Source organism: Phocoena sinus, chromosome 20 (genome assembly GCF_008692025.1).
Source record: "Phocoena sinus isolate mPhoSin1 chromosome 20, mPhoSin1.pri, whole genome shotgun sequence".
In the NCBI taxonomy this organism is placed as follows: domain Eukaryota; kingdom Metazoa; phylum Chordata; class Mammalia; order Artiodactyla; family Phocoenidae; genus Phocoena; species Phocoena sinus.
Genome location: NC_045782.1, coordinates 11,120,128 through 11,136,616, shown reverse-complemented (window position 1 = coordinate 11,136,616; position 16,489 = coordinate 11,120,128). Strand labels below are relative to the sequence as shown.

General features: G+C 59.2%; 1 protein-coding gene across 13 annotated transcripts in view; it reads left to right on the top strand.

Moving 5' to 3' along the window:
- Positions 1 to 16,489, top strand: part of LOC116746229 (protein spinster homolog 2) — a 90,083-nt gene that overhangs the window by 52,968 nt on the left and 20,626 nt on the right. For 12 of the 13 annotated variants that reach the window (XR_004347647.1, XR_004347650.1, XR_004347649.1 and 9 more), the window contains one exon: positions 16,044 to 16,109. Coding sequence is in view for 9 of the 13 variants with exons in the window: in XM_032617527.1 (XP_032473418.1) it covers positions 16,044 to 16,109 (66 nt within the window). In the remaining 4 variants the exon portion in view is untranslated. Of the gene's footprint in view, positions 1 to 1,401; positions 1,949 to 16,043; positions 16,110 to 16,489 lie in introns of those variants that run through there. The other variant, XM_032617533.1, reaches the window with a different exon arrangement.

Sequence of the window (16,489 nt, the reverse complement as noted above, 5' to 3'; positions counted from 1 at the left end):
CGGTGGGGCGGGAGTGGGGAGGGGTGACTTGTGCTGTGTCACCCGTTGGCTATGCCATGACTCACTGTGGCCGACACCTTCACGAGATGCACCTGTCCACGGATGTGGGCTCTGGAGCAGCCTGTAGTGGGAACCGAGCTCCCAGCCCAGGCCGAGGGTATTGCACCAACCTGGGTCAGCACCAGCCCTGCTGCCAACTAGCTGCATGTCCATGGTAGGGTCACTTATGGGCCCTGGAACCTGTGTGTGAAGAACTCTGGTTTCCCAGGCTCTGTCTACTTCTAACATTATGTCCTCAGCACTCTGTACAGGATTTTCATTTCAAAGCTGCAAACGAATGGGGGAGGGAGCTTACCAAAACCACAGCCCCTCTGAGATGGGTGAGAGTGGAGATTGTGGCCCTGAATACAGAAACTACCTGACCACTCTGCACAGGAGACAGGGCGCCCCGCTCCCCCAAGGGAGGACCTGGGGGACTTCCAGACCCTTTAAATCCTATCCTCCTATCTACCCCCAAAGAGAGAAACTGAGACCCAGAGAAAGTTAGGGGTCTTGTCTAGGGTCATGCCACACACCAGGGCAGAACTGGGCTAGGACCCAGCCTCCTGTCTTCCATTGAGGGCTTTGTCGTGCGCTGCTGAAGTGTGATGCTTGCGGTTGCCCGTTGCCGTGCCCTCAGGAGAGAAGGCCCCCTTTCAATGCCCTGTTTCGGGGGTGGGGGAGGGGGCCGGTTGGAGCCCTGGCTCTCTCTCCCAGGGGCTGCCTTTCTGAGCGGCAGGGATAGGGTCTCGGTGTGCACACAGGAATGGGCCCAGCAGGAGGCAGGGGGCTGGATCTGAGCTTCCAGATGGGTGGGTGACATAGCCTTCTGTGACTGGTGGAGACCTGGGTCCCGGGCCAACCCCCCCACCCGTCACGCTTCTTGGTTCTTACGCAGCCCTCCCTGAACTGATTAAATCATGGCGGGTGAGTAGCTGCTGGAAAGGCCGTGGGCCCTCCTACCCGCAACCCCTGACTTAACCGTCTGAGACCCTCTCTCCAGGATGTCCGTATGCCCTGAGCTCTAGCCTTCAGCTTTCTCTCAGAGTCTCCTCCGCGGTAGGGGGCGGGGAGGGCACTGAGTGGGTGCTGGGAAGTCCTGCTTCCCGGACGCTACTCTTAGCTCCGCAGCTCCCCTCAAACCCCCTCCGGGTCCTCGTCAGCCTCGGCGGCCGCGCGGCTCCACAGTGACTGCGCCCCCGTCGGGCGGGAGGGGCTCTGCGGTCCGGCCCTCCTCCTCCGCCCCCCGGGGGCAGCACGTGCGGGGCGGGGCTGTGGCCCGAGCCCGGGGCTGATTGGGCGCGGGCCTGGTGGGCGGGGCCGGGCCGCAGCTGTCAGAGCAGCGGCGGCGGCGACCGCGGCGCACCGGGCTGAAACGGTGGCAGCGCCGCAGCCGGGGTCGGAGCGCAGGAGCCGACGGGGCCCGGCCGGGATGGTGCAGCGGCGGCTCCTCGGCGCACACACGCACTGAGTGGGCCCAAGCTGGGCCCCGCGCCCCCCGCGCCCCCCGCCGCCCCGATCCCGGCCGGCATGATGTGCCTGGAATGCGCTTCGGCGGCGGCGGGCGGCGCGGAGGAGGAGGAGGCGGACGCGGAGCGGCGGCGCCGGCGCCGGGGGGCGCAGCGAGGGGCCGGCGGTGGCGGTTGCTGCGGGGCGCGGGCAGCGGGCGCCGCTGGAGTGGCGACCGCCGACGATGAGGTGCAGACGCTGTCGGGCAGCGTGAGACGGGCCCCTTCCGCACCCCCCAGCACCCCCAGCACCCCCAGCACCCCCAGCTGCGCAGCCGCTGCCAAGGGCCTCGGCGCTCAGCAGCCCAAACCAGCCAGCTTGGGCCGCGGGCGGGGGGCAGCCGCTGCCATCCTCAGCTTGGGCAACGTGCTCAACTACCTGGACAGGTACACCGTAGCAGGTGAGCGAGTGCCCCACCCAGCCCAAGAACCAGGACCCTCTGCCTCGAGGTACCTCGGGGAGCCTTCGGTCCCAGGCCCCCTATATCCAAGCCTTTCGTGGGGTCCCTAAGGGCCCTCCGTTCAGGCACGACTGGGCAAGTGATGCCCTGAGATCTACTGGTCCAATCCAGGGACCGGCCCCCGTACCCCGGGCCTGGGGTTGGGGGAGTCCCCACCCCTGGAGTAGCCCGCGCGTCCTCGCCAGCCCTTGACGTCCTATCCGTTGTCCTCTTCTACGAGAGAGTCTCCTTTGCGTCTCTCTGCGTTCTGACCTCCGCGCCCCCATCCGCCCCAGCCTCAGGTTCCCGGGCCTCTCCTCCCCTTCCCCCAGCCCAGGCTGTCTGTCGGTCCGTAGCCGGTCAGTTCCTTCCTTCCTCCGCCGTCTCCACTCCTCTGCGTGCGTGCGGCGAGTGCGCGCACCCCTTGCGGGTGTGTGCCAGGGGAAGCCAAGTGTGTGCTCGCGGGCGGCGCGGATGTGTGTGTGAGCGTGTGAGCGCGTGGCTGACAAAGGCTTGGGGCTGCGGGGAGCGGAGGGAGGGGCGGGGCGGGTCCGCGGCGCCTGGGGACCCAGGATGCGGTTTGCAGCTGGCCCTGGCTAGAGGCCCGAAGACGCCTCCCCCTGTTCTGTGTCGCTTGGGGCCTGGGGTAGGGCGCGGGCCACTGGGGCTGCCTCATCCTCTGTGAGCATCTCCGGGAATCAGCCTTGGGGAGGGGCTAGAGGTAGATAGAACAACTGAGTTCTAGCCCCGGATTTTCTCCCTTGTGCTTGGTGTGTGACCTTGGGCCGGTCTTAGCCTATGTTTAGGTCTGTTTCCCCGTTTGTAAGGTGGTTGGTCTTCAGGCCCTTTGGGGATGGAAGGGCGTTCTGGGATTCCAGTCTCCTCGCTCCCCTCCCATAGTTCTGGGGTGGGGGGCGGGGGGGTGGTGGTGCCTGTGAACAGGGGTTTTCCCTAAATTGAGCTGCCCCTCGGTGGGAAGGGTGCAGCCTTGAGAGAAAGAGACTTTGGCCAGGCTAGCACATGGGGGCTCTCTGCCATGGGAGAGCAGTGACTGGATACCTGACATCCTGGCGTGCTGGCCTAACCATAGCTTAGTAAAATCTGGAACTAGAGAAAAAAAAAAAAAGATGGAGGAATTTTGGACAGACTCGAAAGAGAACTAACTTTGTACCCATGGAGAGAGGCAAGCTCTGGCTTAAGCCATAAAACATATGCCACCTGGGTGCCCTTCCCTAGGACTCAAGTCTCCCCCTCTGTTGAATGGGCTTTTGTGTCAAGTGGAAGGAGGAACTCTGATGGGAGAGCAGAGGCTTCCGCCTTCCCCCACTCCCACTTCCCACTTTCAAAACGCTTTATCTCTCTGACCCTCCCTGCGGGGTGTTGGAAGTGGGTACCAGTGGCACCAGTACCAGGGTTGAGCTCAAGGGGCTCTTACTTCGGCCTGGTGAGCAGGAGTACCCAGCACCGCCCAAGTGCACCAGCCCCTGTGCACCAGCCCCATGGCACACACATGTGCCATGCTGCCTGGGACCTGGGAGCTTAGGTGCCACCCTAAAGTGGGGAGAAGTCAGAGAACACGGGGGGGCCTGTAGTTAGTGCAACATCGACTTCTGTCCGTAGATTGGCAAACCGAGGCCCTTGTCCAAGATGGCCCGGAGAGTGCGCGACAAAGCTGGTGTTCGATCTGCCTGTTTCCCACCCTCTCAGCTGGGCAATGAATGGCCTACTTCTAGTGCTGTAACACACTCCAATTTGTTTTTTCATGCCCCTGACCACCCCCTCTGATATTCTTAGGGAAACCGACGCTGCTAGGGGCTGAGGTGTGACAGTGGGATCAGGGAGGGCTGGTGCTTATCTGCCCCCACCCCCACTTGTGTCCCAGAGTCAGAATGCGAGAACAAGATAGGAAATTTCTGGTGAATTGGTAAGGGGGGGGTGGGGCAGTAGGGAGGAAGGCCCGGAAAGCTCTGTGCAAACACCGCCTGAGCTGTGCATCCCTCCCTGTCCCTCCAGGGTGGGAGCTCATGCACCACCCTGCCCCCAACACACAGCATACACAGATTTCCTCTCCGGATAAGCCTGGCTCCCTCCCTCTCTCTTTATGGTAGATTCTCCTACCACCCCCACCTTGCTGCCAAGTTCAGTTTTCAGGAAGATTTACTGTCTCTATGGCAACTACTATGGCTTGATGTATCTTGGGAGACTGGGGGGACGGCAGGGGAATGGTCATCCCTGGTCCCAGTCCACCTGTTGCTGGCTGTCCAGCTGGGACAGAGGAGGGGAGGCAAACAGTCCACTGCTCAGTCATCTTTGATATTTGCGCCCACCTGATCCCTGAGAACCTCACCATCTGGCCCTGCCTCCCCCATCAAAAAATGGGTGAGTTCCCACTCTCTTCCTTTAAATCTGTCCTGTGCATTTCTGTTTTCATGGTATAGACCAGCTCTGTCCAAAAGGGATATAAATGCAAGCCACGGATATAATTTAAAATTTTCTAGTAGCCACATTAAAAAAGTAAAAAGAATAGGTGAAGTGAATTAATAATGTATTTTATTCCACTCAATATATCCAACATAATTCAACATGTAATCAATATAAAAGCTACCCACGGGATAGTTCGCCTACTTTTCATACTGAGTTTCGAAACTCAGCATGTTTTACATTTACAGCACACGTCAGTTTGGACTAGTTGCTATTCAGGTGTCCAACAGCCACAGTGGCTCGGGGCCACCGCGGTGGACAGTGAAGGTCTAGAGTCTGATCCCAGAGTTCACATCCAGGCTCTTCAACTTCCCAGCCATGTGACCTTGGGGATGTCTCCTGAGCCTTCTGGGTGATCATTTCCTCCCCTCCACCTCCCGGGGTGTGTGGCATAAATGAGAATGTCTCTTAAGCCAGACTCCTAGGAGAGCTTCACAAATGTCAGCTCTCTGCTCTTCCATGGCTCTGCCCAAGCTGTGCCCTGGCCACTGTGCCCTCCTGTTTCTTGGTTTCTGACAGTTCCTTTCAGGAAGCGTTGGCAAACCCCTCCCTTCTTCACCAGGGCTGATCTCCATCCTGGGAACTCCAGGAGGTTCTGCCTCTGCCCTAGCATTCCCAGCGCCACCCCCGGTGATCTGGCTAATTATGGCGTCTCCGCCTCCTTGTTCTCCTCCCCCTCCTCCCCCTCCTCCTCCTCCTCCTTCCCTCCTCCTCCCCCTCCTCCCCCTTCCCCTCCTCCTCCTCCTCCCCTCCCCCTCCTCCCCTCCTCCTCCTTTTCCTCCTCCTCCCCTCCCCCTCCTCCCCTCCTCCTCCTCCCCCCTCCTCCTCCTCCTCTTCCTCCCCCTCCTCCTCCCCTCCTCCTCCTCTCCTCCTCCTCCTCCCCTCCTCCTCCTCCCCCTCCTCCTTCCCTTCCTCCTCCTCCCCTCCTCCTCCCTCCCCTCCTCCTCCCCTCCTCCTTCCCCTCCTCCTCCTCCCCCTCCTCCTCCTCTTCATTCTCCTCCTCCTCCCCCCTCCCCCTCCCCCTCCTCCTCCTCTTCATTCTCCTCCTCCTCCCCCCTCCCCCCTCCCCTCCCCCTCCCCTCCTCCTCCCCCTCCCCCTCCCCTCCTCCCCTCTCCCCTCCTCCCCCTCCCCTCCCCCTCCCCTTCTCCTCCCCTCCCTCCCCTCCCCCTCCCCCTTCTCCCCTCCTCCCCCTCCCCTCCTCCTCCCCCTCCTCCCCTCCCCCTCCTCCCCTCCTCCCCTCCTCTCCTCCTCCCCCTCCTCCCCCTCTCCTCCCCCTCCTCCTCCCCTCCCCCTCCCCCTCAGAGCCCCCCTGAGGGCAGCAGGCCTCAGAAGCAGGTGAGAAGGGCCAGGTTCCTGCTCTTGCTTTTCTTACTGAGCATTGTTTCAGTTGGATGAAAGTGAGGTAGCCGGGGAAACTGCCTCTAAACCCTTGCCCCATCCTCCTTGGGGGGATGAGGACACTGACACCGGGAGAACGCTGGAACTTATCCAAGGTCACATGGCGGGACGGAGCAGGACCAGAACGCTCCAGTGTGGTCTTCTCTCAGGGGGAGGACAGAGCATACCCCCTGCTTCTGACCTGGAAACTCGGAGACTGCTGGCCGGGGCAGAAGCCCTCTGGGCAGATGGGTTTCAGCTCAGTTTAACAGCAGCAGTTTAAGCTCCCCTAGGGCACGTGGCTCCTGCACCCTCCCCCAAGCCCCTGTGAGCCTGGCAGCCACCCGCTCTCCATTCAGAGCCCACTCCTGGCTGCCAGGTCAGGAGAAGGAAGGAGCCTCTCAGGCGAGGGTCCTGAGTTTCCTCTTACCAGCTCTACATCCTGGTGCCGGAGCTGCCTGTGCTCCTGGGCTCCCATTCTTGCATCTGTAAAGTGGAAGCAGAGCTGAGGGTGTAGGTGCCAGCATTCTGCTCCTGGAACCAGGCCCAGCAAGAGGGAGCTCACGTTTGGTGAATAACTATTTGAAAGCTGAGATCCTCCCCCAACTTCTCCGGGACACCTGTTCTCTTCGTGAGACATAGTTTCTTTCCCTTTGATCCAGCCCCCTGGCAGACCAGGCACTTGAAATTGGGCGGAGCAGGGGCTGGTGAGGAGAAGCAGAGCCCTGCCCTGGGGGAGTCCTTTTCTGCCAAAGAAGCTGAGACCGGTATCCATGGCAACCACTCACTAACACAAACCCAGAAGGAGAGGGGAGTACAGGGAACCAGCCTGGAACACAGGCCTGGCAGGGACTGAGGGGCTTCCCCAAACACCTGGGCTCTGCGCAGGAGGGGCTGCCAGGCACCGGCTTTTAGCTCTTTTTCTGTCTGCTTGGCTGAAGCTGTCCAGAGCTGACAGTTGGGGAAACAGAGGCTCAGGGCCTTTTACAGAGTCGCCTGAGTGTGTAGAAGCCAGGTCAGTCCCCAGGCTCCGTGTCTATCTTCGTGGATAAGGATATCAACACCACTCCCGCTGTGCCCTCTCAGGTGGCTTTGTCCCCTTGAGTGGCCCTGCCATCGCCACCACCAAGTCAGCACTACGCACGGTCTGTAGGGCGGGGTGTCCCAGGGCCACATTCCAGAATGCCTGTCTGGTGGGTCAGCGTCCAGGTGCACCGCTGGGCTGGCCTGGAATGCCTGTGCCCCAGTGACTAACCACCGGCAGCCCATTTCCTTGCTCCTTTTCCTCCTTGGCCACTTTCTGACTGGTTCTAACAGCATTTCTGCTGCGCCGTTGACCTGTCAGAGAAGTGCTTTGAAACTCACTGCCTTGATTTGGGACTCAGGGCCAGTGACTGGCCCAGCCTGTGCCTTAGTTTTCCCTTTGTGAATGGGGCCGGAAGGCTGCTGGCTGCAGGGTACAGCCTGGTCTGAGAGTGAGGCTGCTCAGAGAGGTGGAGTTCCGCGTCCCTTCCCCAGACAGGAAGTGGCTTTGTTTCTGCCTGGGTGTGGGGGCCTGAAATCCTGAGGGTAGAAGGGGGATGAGAGCAAAGGAGGCAAAGAGGACACTGTCTTGATCCCCAGGCCCCTGGGGCTGGGCTCCTGGTTGGGCCCTGACAGTCTCCTGGGCTGAGCTTCCTACTCCTGGCTTTATCAGAATTGCTGTGTGACCTGAGGCAGATCCTGACCCTCTCTGAGCTGTGAATCCACAATAGATGATTTTGTTCCTCTTGTTCTGTGGTCAAGGTCTTGCTCCCAAGGGTAGTATGGGGCACATGACTTGGTCTCAGGGACTCTTGTCTTCTGGAGCTCAGCTCTGCCTGTACCTCCCTTTTCCAGGACGATCCAGGACTGTTCCCTAGACGCTGCAGCGGCCAACCTTAGTTTTTGCTGCCGGGTCTCAGTGGTGTCTCTGCCCTCCTTCCAGGAAGTCTTCCCCACATCCCCCTCACTCTGTCCACCTCCATCACGGCACCTACCCCCATATAGGGTGGCTGTCTCCCTTCAGCCTCACGTGGGCTGAGCCTGGTCATCTCTGTGTCCCCAGTATATGTGGGGGGCTGGCACAGGCTTGGCTCTTGTTGGCCGACTGAGTGGCAGAATTGAGTTGACCCAGCCCTGCCTGTCCCCAAAGCCCATCCTTCTGGGCTGAAGGGGCATTGGTAGGTTTGAATGACCCTGGACAAGGACCAGGCCCCTGTAGGGGACAAAAGGCCGGTGCTGCCCTTTTGTCCTGAGTAGGACACAATGAGCTGGAGGCCTCATGTCTCTGAGAAGGAAGGGGGGGCAGAGATCAGTGTGGTCCCTGTCTGCCCAGTCCGCAGCCCTGACAATGGGGCTTCCTGGCCCCATGCTGGGCAGAATGGCTCCTGTACATGCAGGAGGGCACTGTGGTGGCTTCGTCTGGTCTCTTCTGCAGGTAGGGCACTGGAGGCCAAGGGCTGGTCCCAGATCACACTGCGAGGTGGGGTGAAGCAGAACAGAACGCTGGTCTGCTCTGGGCCTGGCCCTCTCTTGGTAGTTGGGAGTGGTTGGTGAAAGGAGCCCTAGGTAAGATATGGCGGAGGGCAGAAGCATTTATATTAGAGCAAGAAAGAAGCAGGACTGATGCACCAGCCAGAGCTTGGAGGCTAGGGGTGGGGTCCCAGCCTCCTGCCTTGCCCTCAGTTCTCTGACTCCATAGAGACCTTGCTGGGGTCTACCCTCACAGCCTGGTAGCTCCGTGGGGTCTTCCTGGTCCCTTCACTGCCCAGCATGGACTTGCAAACGGGGTCCCAGGCAGCAAGGAGCACCATTATGCTTTGTAAACTGTAAAGGGCTGTGCCTGGGGAGGGAGGGTGTTACTTGGCCACACACTGTTTCTAGCACCCAGGTGAGGGCGGTTGGCGTGGATGTTGAGAGGGGGCTGGCTGCAACCTCTTTTCTGGTGCTTTTTGGGGTGAGGTGGGGAGCACAGGCCAGGTCGGGGCGCTTAGGGGTCTGCTCGGCCTAGGTCCTGCCGGGCTCTGTTTCCTTTGCCTTCTGAATCTCAGTTTTCCAGCTGAGAAGCGGGAGTGGGGGTCGCTGGTGGCCTGGGCCGCTGGAGCAGCACACAGGGAGGCGGCTGAGGGCTCGTGGGCTTGAGCCGTGCCGTTCTGAGGTCTCTTATCTCTCCCCACCCTCTCTCCCCCCATACCCTGGACTTATCCCAGGTCTGTGGCCACACAGGCCACACCCTCCACGGGTCATGATAAGGGTGTGACCACCTTGTCCCCAGCCCCTGTTGGTCTTGGGAGTCCTTGAGCCAGAACAGGGCCGGGGAGGCTGAGATGGGAAAGGAGTGGCCCTGCAAAGCCCCCAAATTGCTAAGGCCGAGTCTGGTTCCAGGAAAGCTGGCCCCAAATGATAGACCAGAGCCACAGGCCAGAGGCCCGGCTGCCTGTCCCCGCCCACTCTGGGCAGAGAGGCTTGGTGGGAATGGGGGTGGGGGATGGGGAGGGAGGGCTGTCTGAGCTCTGGGGGTGGCTCTGCTTGCCTCGGCTGGTGGGGTCTGTGGGCAGGGCTCTGGGTAGGGAAGGGTGCTGTGGGGTGCTCTTTATGGGGACAAGTCTGGAGTTTAAGTCTTCTAGGGAAGGGGTGAGGCCTCCCTGAGGCTGTGGGCCAGGGGTCCCATCCTCATGGCCCCTGCAGAGATGACCACTAAGCTGTCCTGACAGATGACCCAGATCTGTAGGCATGCACGGGGGTAGGCGGGTGAGCACCTGTAGAACAAACACGATTAAGATTTAGAATGGACCCAGCAGGGATGTATAGGGATCCTAGGCCACTCTCAGGTGGGCAACCTGAGGCTCAGGATAGGGGCCAGATGCTCCTGTAGGTCACTCAGTTTGTCCCTGGGGGATGGGGGGAGGGTCTTGCCCTGTGGAAGCTCTGGGGCAGGTAGAAGTGAGTGTGCTTCACAGCCCTGGTCTCCGGCTGAGGAACTGCCTCAGCCCATCCCCATTAGGCTCGGGAAGGAGCTGGTGGGTGCTGGCGGGGGCCAGGCCGTGGTTTCCCAGCCTTAGCCATTCGGAGCCAGGTCAGCAGAGCCAGGCCCTCAGGCCCCTATAATTACCGGGGTGGGAGTTGCGGCCCTGCATTGGAGCAGGGGTGAGACTTCCAGAGTGAGCCAGCCCTGAGGCCTCCACAGGGGAACCAGGGTCGCTCCAAGAAGGACCAGCCAATGGCAGGCATCACCTATCCCTTCAGATCCCTAGGCTCTGTCTTTCCAGCCATCTGCCCCCATTTTGGAGAAAAGAACGCTGAAGTGGGAATTCCCATCTGGGAACTGGTCACAGCCGGGGCTCCTGCCGCACGATGAGCTTGATGACCTATGATAACGTTTGTAACCTTTATTGACTACCTACTATGTGCCAGGCACCGTTCTAAGCATTTTACATGGGTCAACCCATTTAAACCTCACAACAGCCATGTAAAGCAGATCTTAAAATTAATCCTTGTTACAGAAGAGGAAACTGGCACAGAGAGTTTAAGTAACTTGCCTAAGGTCACAAAGCAGGGAAGGTGGAGAAGCCAGGATTTGAACCCCGATGGTCTGGCTCTGGAGCCCATGCTCTTGGAAATTCATCTATGCTGCCTGTTGCTCTGAGAGAGGTAGGGTAAACACGGGGTGATGATGACTGTGTTTGGGGAGTGAACGTGGGCACCAGGTGGCCTGCCCTGGATGACAGGGCAGAAAGAGACCTCAGGATCATGTCCCAACCTTGCATCTGAGGCTGCTCTGAACTGGGGGGTCCTGAGGTCAGTGTGGGTTTCTTCTTACACCTTGGCCTTTTTGAGGACTCTGTGATGTCAGCAGGTTGGGTTCTGGACCTGGCTCCTCTAGGGGCTACTGAAGGACCAGCAGTGATGGGGGATCACTGTATCTGTGACCAACCAGATGGGTGAGTCGGGCCAGGTTCCATCCAGCTCTGGGGGTGCCTTCAAAGTTACAGGCACCTCCTCAACGAGAGCCCCAAAGGAGGGAGTTGGGGGGGCACCCTGATAGACATGACCTTGGATCTGGGCCCTGGATGAGGTGGATCTTAGCAGGTGGAGATGAACAGTCCAGGAAGAGGGCATGGCTGTAGTCAAGGCTTGGAGGCCTCTGGACCATGATATGTGAGTCACAGGGGCTTCAGACCAGCCAGGCCAGTGGTTTCCAATCACCTGGGCAGCGAGTTAATAGATTCCTGGCTCTAGCTTCTAGACAGGGTGATTGTGCAGACCTGGAGCACGGAGGCCTCAAATGCTAGAAGAAGTCTGGGCTTAATTTGGGTGGCAATAGGGAGCCACTAAGCTCTACTGGGCAGCCACCCTCAATGACCTAATTTGGTTACACTCTCAGAACAGTGTCTGGCATGTAGTAAGCACTCGGTACACGTTAACACCCATATTATTGTTGTTGTTAGCGGTAGTATTACTGAATCAGGGACCTGGGCCAATGGATTTTGAAGACCTCATGGGTGACTCTGGACCCTAGCCAGAGTTGACAACCACTGTGCCACGGCCTTAGCTCCTTGAGTCCAGAGATTGTCTTGTGGTCTCTGAAACCCCAGCCCAGGACTTAATAGGAAGTTGATAAGTGCTTGTGTGATCAGGTTGCAGGAGGGATGCTGGATGGGCTAGTAGAGGCTGGAGGCAGGGAGTCCAGGGAGGAGGCAGTTGGAGAAGGAGAGAGAGAATCATTGGGGCTCATTCATGGGAGACAAGGGGGGGTGTCATGGTCCACTCCCAGGTGTCTGGTCTGGGGAGTGGACCAGGTAGGTGATGGAGCCGTGGAATCGGGGTCCAGGTGGCTGGGATGCTGAGAGATGATAGAGCCTGTGGGGTTGAGCCACCAGAAGGCAGTTGGCTTCAGGGGGGGATGGAGATGAGGACATCGAGTTGGGGAGGGGTGAGAACTCTTTTAAGAACTTCAGCTGTGGGAATTCCCAGGCGGTCCAGTGGTTAGGACTTGGTGCTTTCACTGACATGGCCTGGGTTCAATCCCTGGTCAGGGAACTAAAAAAAAAAAAAAAAAAAGACCTTCAGCTGTGAAGTGGGGAGAGAAAGAGCGGCTGGCAGGGGGATGAGGCCGGACTGTTTTTACCACCAGGGTGAGAGAGGGGCGAGCACGTTTGTGCGCTGATGTGCAGGAGACAGGAGTGAGGGAGATGCTGACAGCACAGCCCAAGCAGCGGCTGACCCGGGCCAGCTTCCCGGGAGGCAGGAGGGGCAGTTGGCCTTGGACAAGAGGAGAGCCCCTTGGAGGCTTGAGAGGGGTGTAATTAGGGTCAATGGGTAAGAAAATTCAGGTGCTCCTGCTTTTCCAGAATGTTTTCTTGGCTCAGGGAGGAGGACCCTGTGGGCAGAGGACGATGTGACTGTGGATTTGGGGTGACTGCCTGGAGAGGCCTGGATCGGGAGCTGTGGCCGTGGGACAGGGGGGCGCTGCGGGTGTGGTGGGAGCCCCGCCTTGCCTGCTCCGGGCTGTTGGGGCTGATGGAGTGGGCGTGGTCTGAGCTGGAGGAGGCTCTGCTCCTGGGCGTGAGGCCCGTCCTTTGACCCGCTAAACCTCAGCCTCCAGGAAAGAGGCTAAAAATAAGGCTGTGGTGAGGAAGGGAGGCGGGGTGTGGGTCCAAGCCTGCCTGGAGCCCAGAGGAAAATCTGAGACAACGGTCCGGGCTGCTGTGACACACGCTCCCCGTGCCAGTGGCCAGTGGGATCTCACTCTCCTGCAGCCATGGCCCTTAGCAGGCCTTGAAGAGGGAAATCAACCGAGAAAGGCTCAGGCAGGGCCTGACCTAGGGTCTTACGGCCTGTACGAGGCCCTGTTCCCTGGTAGGGTTTCTCTGGCCTTCTGCCTGGAACTCAGGCCTTGGACCCAAGACTGGGTTGCCAGGGGGTACAGGGGTGGGAACATCCAAAGCTGCCCGCGCCTTGGGGTCTAGACTGCTCAGGAGTTCCCAGGGACCCTGGATGCCCATCTGGGTATGGTGAAATATTCCTCCCCCTTACAAGGAACTCTATTCAGTAGAGGAAGTCAGGGAAGGCTTCCTGGGACTTTCCTGGCGGTCCAGTGGTTGGGACTTAGCCTTCCAATGCAGGGGGTTTGAGTTGGATGCCTGGTCAGGGAGCTGGGATCCCACATGCTGCAGGGCCAAGGACCCAAAGTATGGAACAGAGGCAGTGTTGTAGCAAGTTCAATGAAGACTTTGAAAATGGTCCACATCAAAAAAAAAAAAAAAAATCTAAAAAAAAAAAGAAGGAAGGCTTCCTGGAGGCAGAGGCAAATCCTGGACCTTAAAGTCATGGGTGGGGGAGTGCGTCCAGTCAGATGGCTAGGATGTGCCTTGGGGAGGAAGCAAGAGTGTTTTGATTTGCTGTGGACACATGCCGCCTTTATGATGACCACTTTGATATGGTCTCCCTCCCAGAAAGTGGGCCTGCGGTTGCTGCAGATCCACGCCCTCCTCTGGGCCGTGGGTGGGGACCCATAGTTCAGGGCCCAGGGGGAGTTTTACCCTCCTACCATCTCCTGACTCTGTCCATCCTTCCGTCTACCCAATGCCTAAATTGTGATGGTCTCTGTCCTGGGTTCCGGAGATGACTTGCCATGGTCCCAGCTCTCAGGGGGCTCATGATCTAGTGGGGGGTGAGGCAGGCCCCCGCCCATCCACCTATGCATCCACGGCACAAACAGTCGCTGTGTGCCAGACCCCGGGCTGGGGGGCGAGAGTGAACCACGCAGAGGCTGTGTGGCAGAAAAACAAGCTTTGGTTTTTGATAATAGACCCAGTTTCAAATCTCACCCCTGACATCTCATGTGCTGTATGACAAGTTATTTCATTTCTTGGAGCCTCCGTTTCCTCATATGTAAAATGGGGATGATAGTCATAGATAAGCCTGGGTAGCAGGGATAGAAATACCCTCTGTAGAGCCTCACATAGTACCTGGAACTTAGCAGGAACCAGCAGCTAGTGGCTCTTTGCTCCCGGCCACAGTGGATCCAAGGAGCTCATATCCGTGTCCCTCTGTGTCATCTCTGTAGATCAAACTAATCCTAGTGTGACAAGTGTTAAAACAAGGATGGACAGGGGAGAGTGGGGGCAACTAGCTTATGGAGGGTGGTGGGAGGGGGAGAAATTAGGGAAGACTTCCCAGAAGAGGAGGCATCTAAACTAGTCTTGAAGGTATGGCGAGAATTAGCTCAGCCAACAAAATTGCACCAGGGTAAGAAGAGGGAGCGTGTGTAGTCAGGGGCCCATGAGTAGTTCGGGGTGGCTAGGGTATGGGGTGCGGGGTGGTGTCCTGAAAAGTGAGTCTGGAGGGTGGGGTTGGCGGGGGTGAACCTGCAGCCCCACGGCCTGCTGAAGGCAGGGGAGCCACAGGTGATGGTGATTCTGCAGGAGAGAGATGTGATCGGATCAGGAGGCTACAGAGGCCCTGGCTTAGGACTGGGAGTGGGCTGTGAGGCCGGGAGGTAAGCGTGGGTAGCTCCCCAAGGTTGGGCCCAGCCATGCCACCCACAGAGCCTGGTCGAACTCAGGGCCTCTGAGGCCTGGTCGGGGCACCTCGGAGATCCCACTTGGTGGACCTGCCATCCGCAGGCCCAGGACCGGCCCCTGGTTTCTGCCTTCAAGGTGAAGTCCCAGCCCGCCCTGGTTATTAAGTCATTAGCTGGGTCTCACACAGCCTCTTCATTATGGGTAATTATGGTGAATCCACTCTGGGTATTAACAAGGAGGAGACCAGCTGCTCTTGGCTGTCAGGCTGCTAGAACAGGAAATCCCTCAGCACCCCATGCCTGGGTCTTGGGTGGGGGGACAGTGGCTTCTTCCCCAGCCCCAGCCACTGGACGGGACCCTCGTACTGTGTTTGGAGATTCCACTTTCACCCGTTTCCCTGTGGTGTGACTTTGAACATGTGGCTTACCCTTCTGTGCCTCAGTTTCCTCATCTATCCAGTGAGATGATAGTACCAGCCTCATAGGGTTGTGTGAGGGTTAAACTAATGAAGCACTTAACGCTCAATAATACGAACCATCATCATTTAAGATGCCGACGTCGTCATCGCCATCGTGTCGAATGGTTCTGGGAGTCCCCGGAAGGCAGGGTCCTGGTCCCTTCCTCTGTTCCCTACATGGGGAGCTCCTGAGACAGGCCCTGTCTCCTTTCTCCCCTCTTTCTTCTCAGTGCAGATGTGCAGTGGTCAGGGGGACTCTGGCCTGTGGCCCAGCCTCCTGCTGTCCTCAGATAAGCTGAGGCAGGGGCCCTGGGAGCTGTGGGGCTGGGGGTTGGGCTTACCCGGGAGCCCTGGTTGAGGGCTGCACGGGGTCAGAGGGGGCTGGGCAGTTGCTGGCCTCTATACAACCACGGCTGGGTCTGTCCACAGCTGTCGATCGTTTCTAGTTGTTCTGGTTGCCGCCCCCCTTTGATGTAAAAAGCCCTAACGAGCGCAGAGGTGGCTGGGAGTTGGGAGAAGGGCAGACATGGCCTCAAGGGCTCCGCTTCCCCCGGGAAAGCAGGCCCAGAGCCCCGTCTGCTTCCCTCTGCCTCTGGGCTCCTGCATCAGAAAATTGGGAGTCCTGGTTATTGTCCTGAGGACAGCTGGGGGAGCACATGTTTGTGCACACGTGCAGGTAGGCGGGTGTGTGTGTTGCCTGTGAGCCCTCTCCGCCCTCTCCTCGGCCAGGGGGCTTCTCCTGCGGCTTTCAGTGGCTGCCCACCCACTCTCCGGGCTGTGGGCTTTGTGGTCTCCCCTGACAGCAGGGTCCACGTCTGGGGTCCCAGCACTTAGTCTGGGGCTGAGCTGCAGATGGGCAAGAGGCCCAGGCTGGTAGGAGGCTTGGCTGCCCCGCTGGGCCGAGTAACCATGGAGGAGCCTCGCCTGTCTGCGCCTTGGACCCCACACTGGCCGAGTGAGGGGATGTGGTCCTGTCCCCAGTGTGAGCACCTCAGGGTAGAAGCTTGGCCTCCAAGGTTTCTGGTGGCCTGGCTAAACTCGGCAGGGTGGGGTTCTCTAGATGGGGCCAGGCTGGGCCCTGCAAGGTGGAAAGAGGGCTGGGCTGGGGCTGAGGGTCGCCTAGGTGGGGTGTGCGAATGGGGGCCCCCAGGCGTCAGGCGTCGCCAGTAAGCACCCTCTATCTTCTCCTCCCAGGTGTCCTTCTGGACATCCAGCAGCACTTTGGGGTCAAGGACCGAGGCGCCGGCTTGCTGCAGTCAGGTGAGGTCCCCCTCCCGCCCTGGCCCCCCCTCCTGCTTTCTAATACCTGGTGGGGATTCCCTGCCTGTCTCTTCCCTGGTCCTGACTTGCTGGAAAGGGCGTGAGTTTTGTGTCCAAATCCCACCGTTGCCTCTCACAAAAGGCACCACTTCCCCGAGCCTCTGCTTCTATTCTTGTGAAACAAAGCAAATAACACCTGCCCTGAGGGCCTGTGGCTGAGATACAGGAATGCAGGCAACCTGGGAGTCAGCTCTCAGATGCCCAAACAGGAAACTCCAGCTGGTCAGCCCAAGAGCCTCTCGCAGGCCCAGGGCAGGAGCCTGAGAACCTGGGTCCCAGACTAGACCTGGGCTTGAGGTTCTCAGCCCCTCACCCCCCGG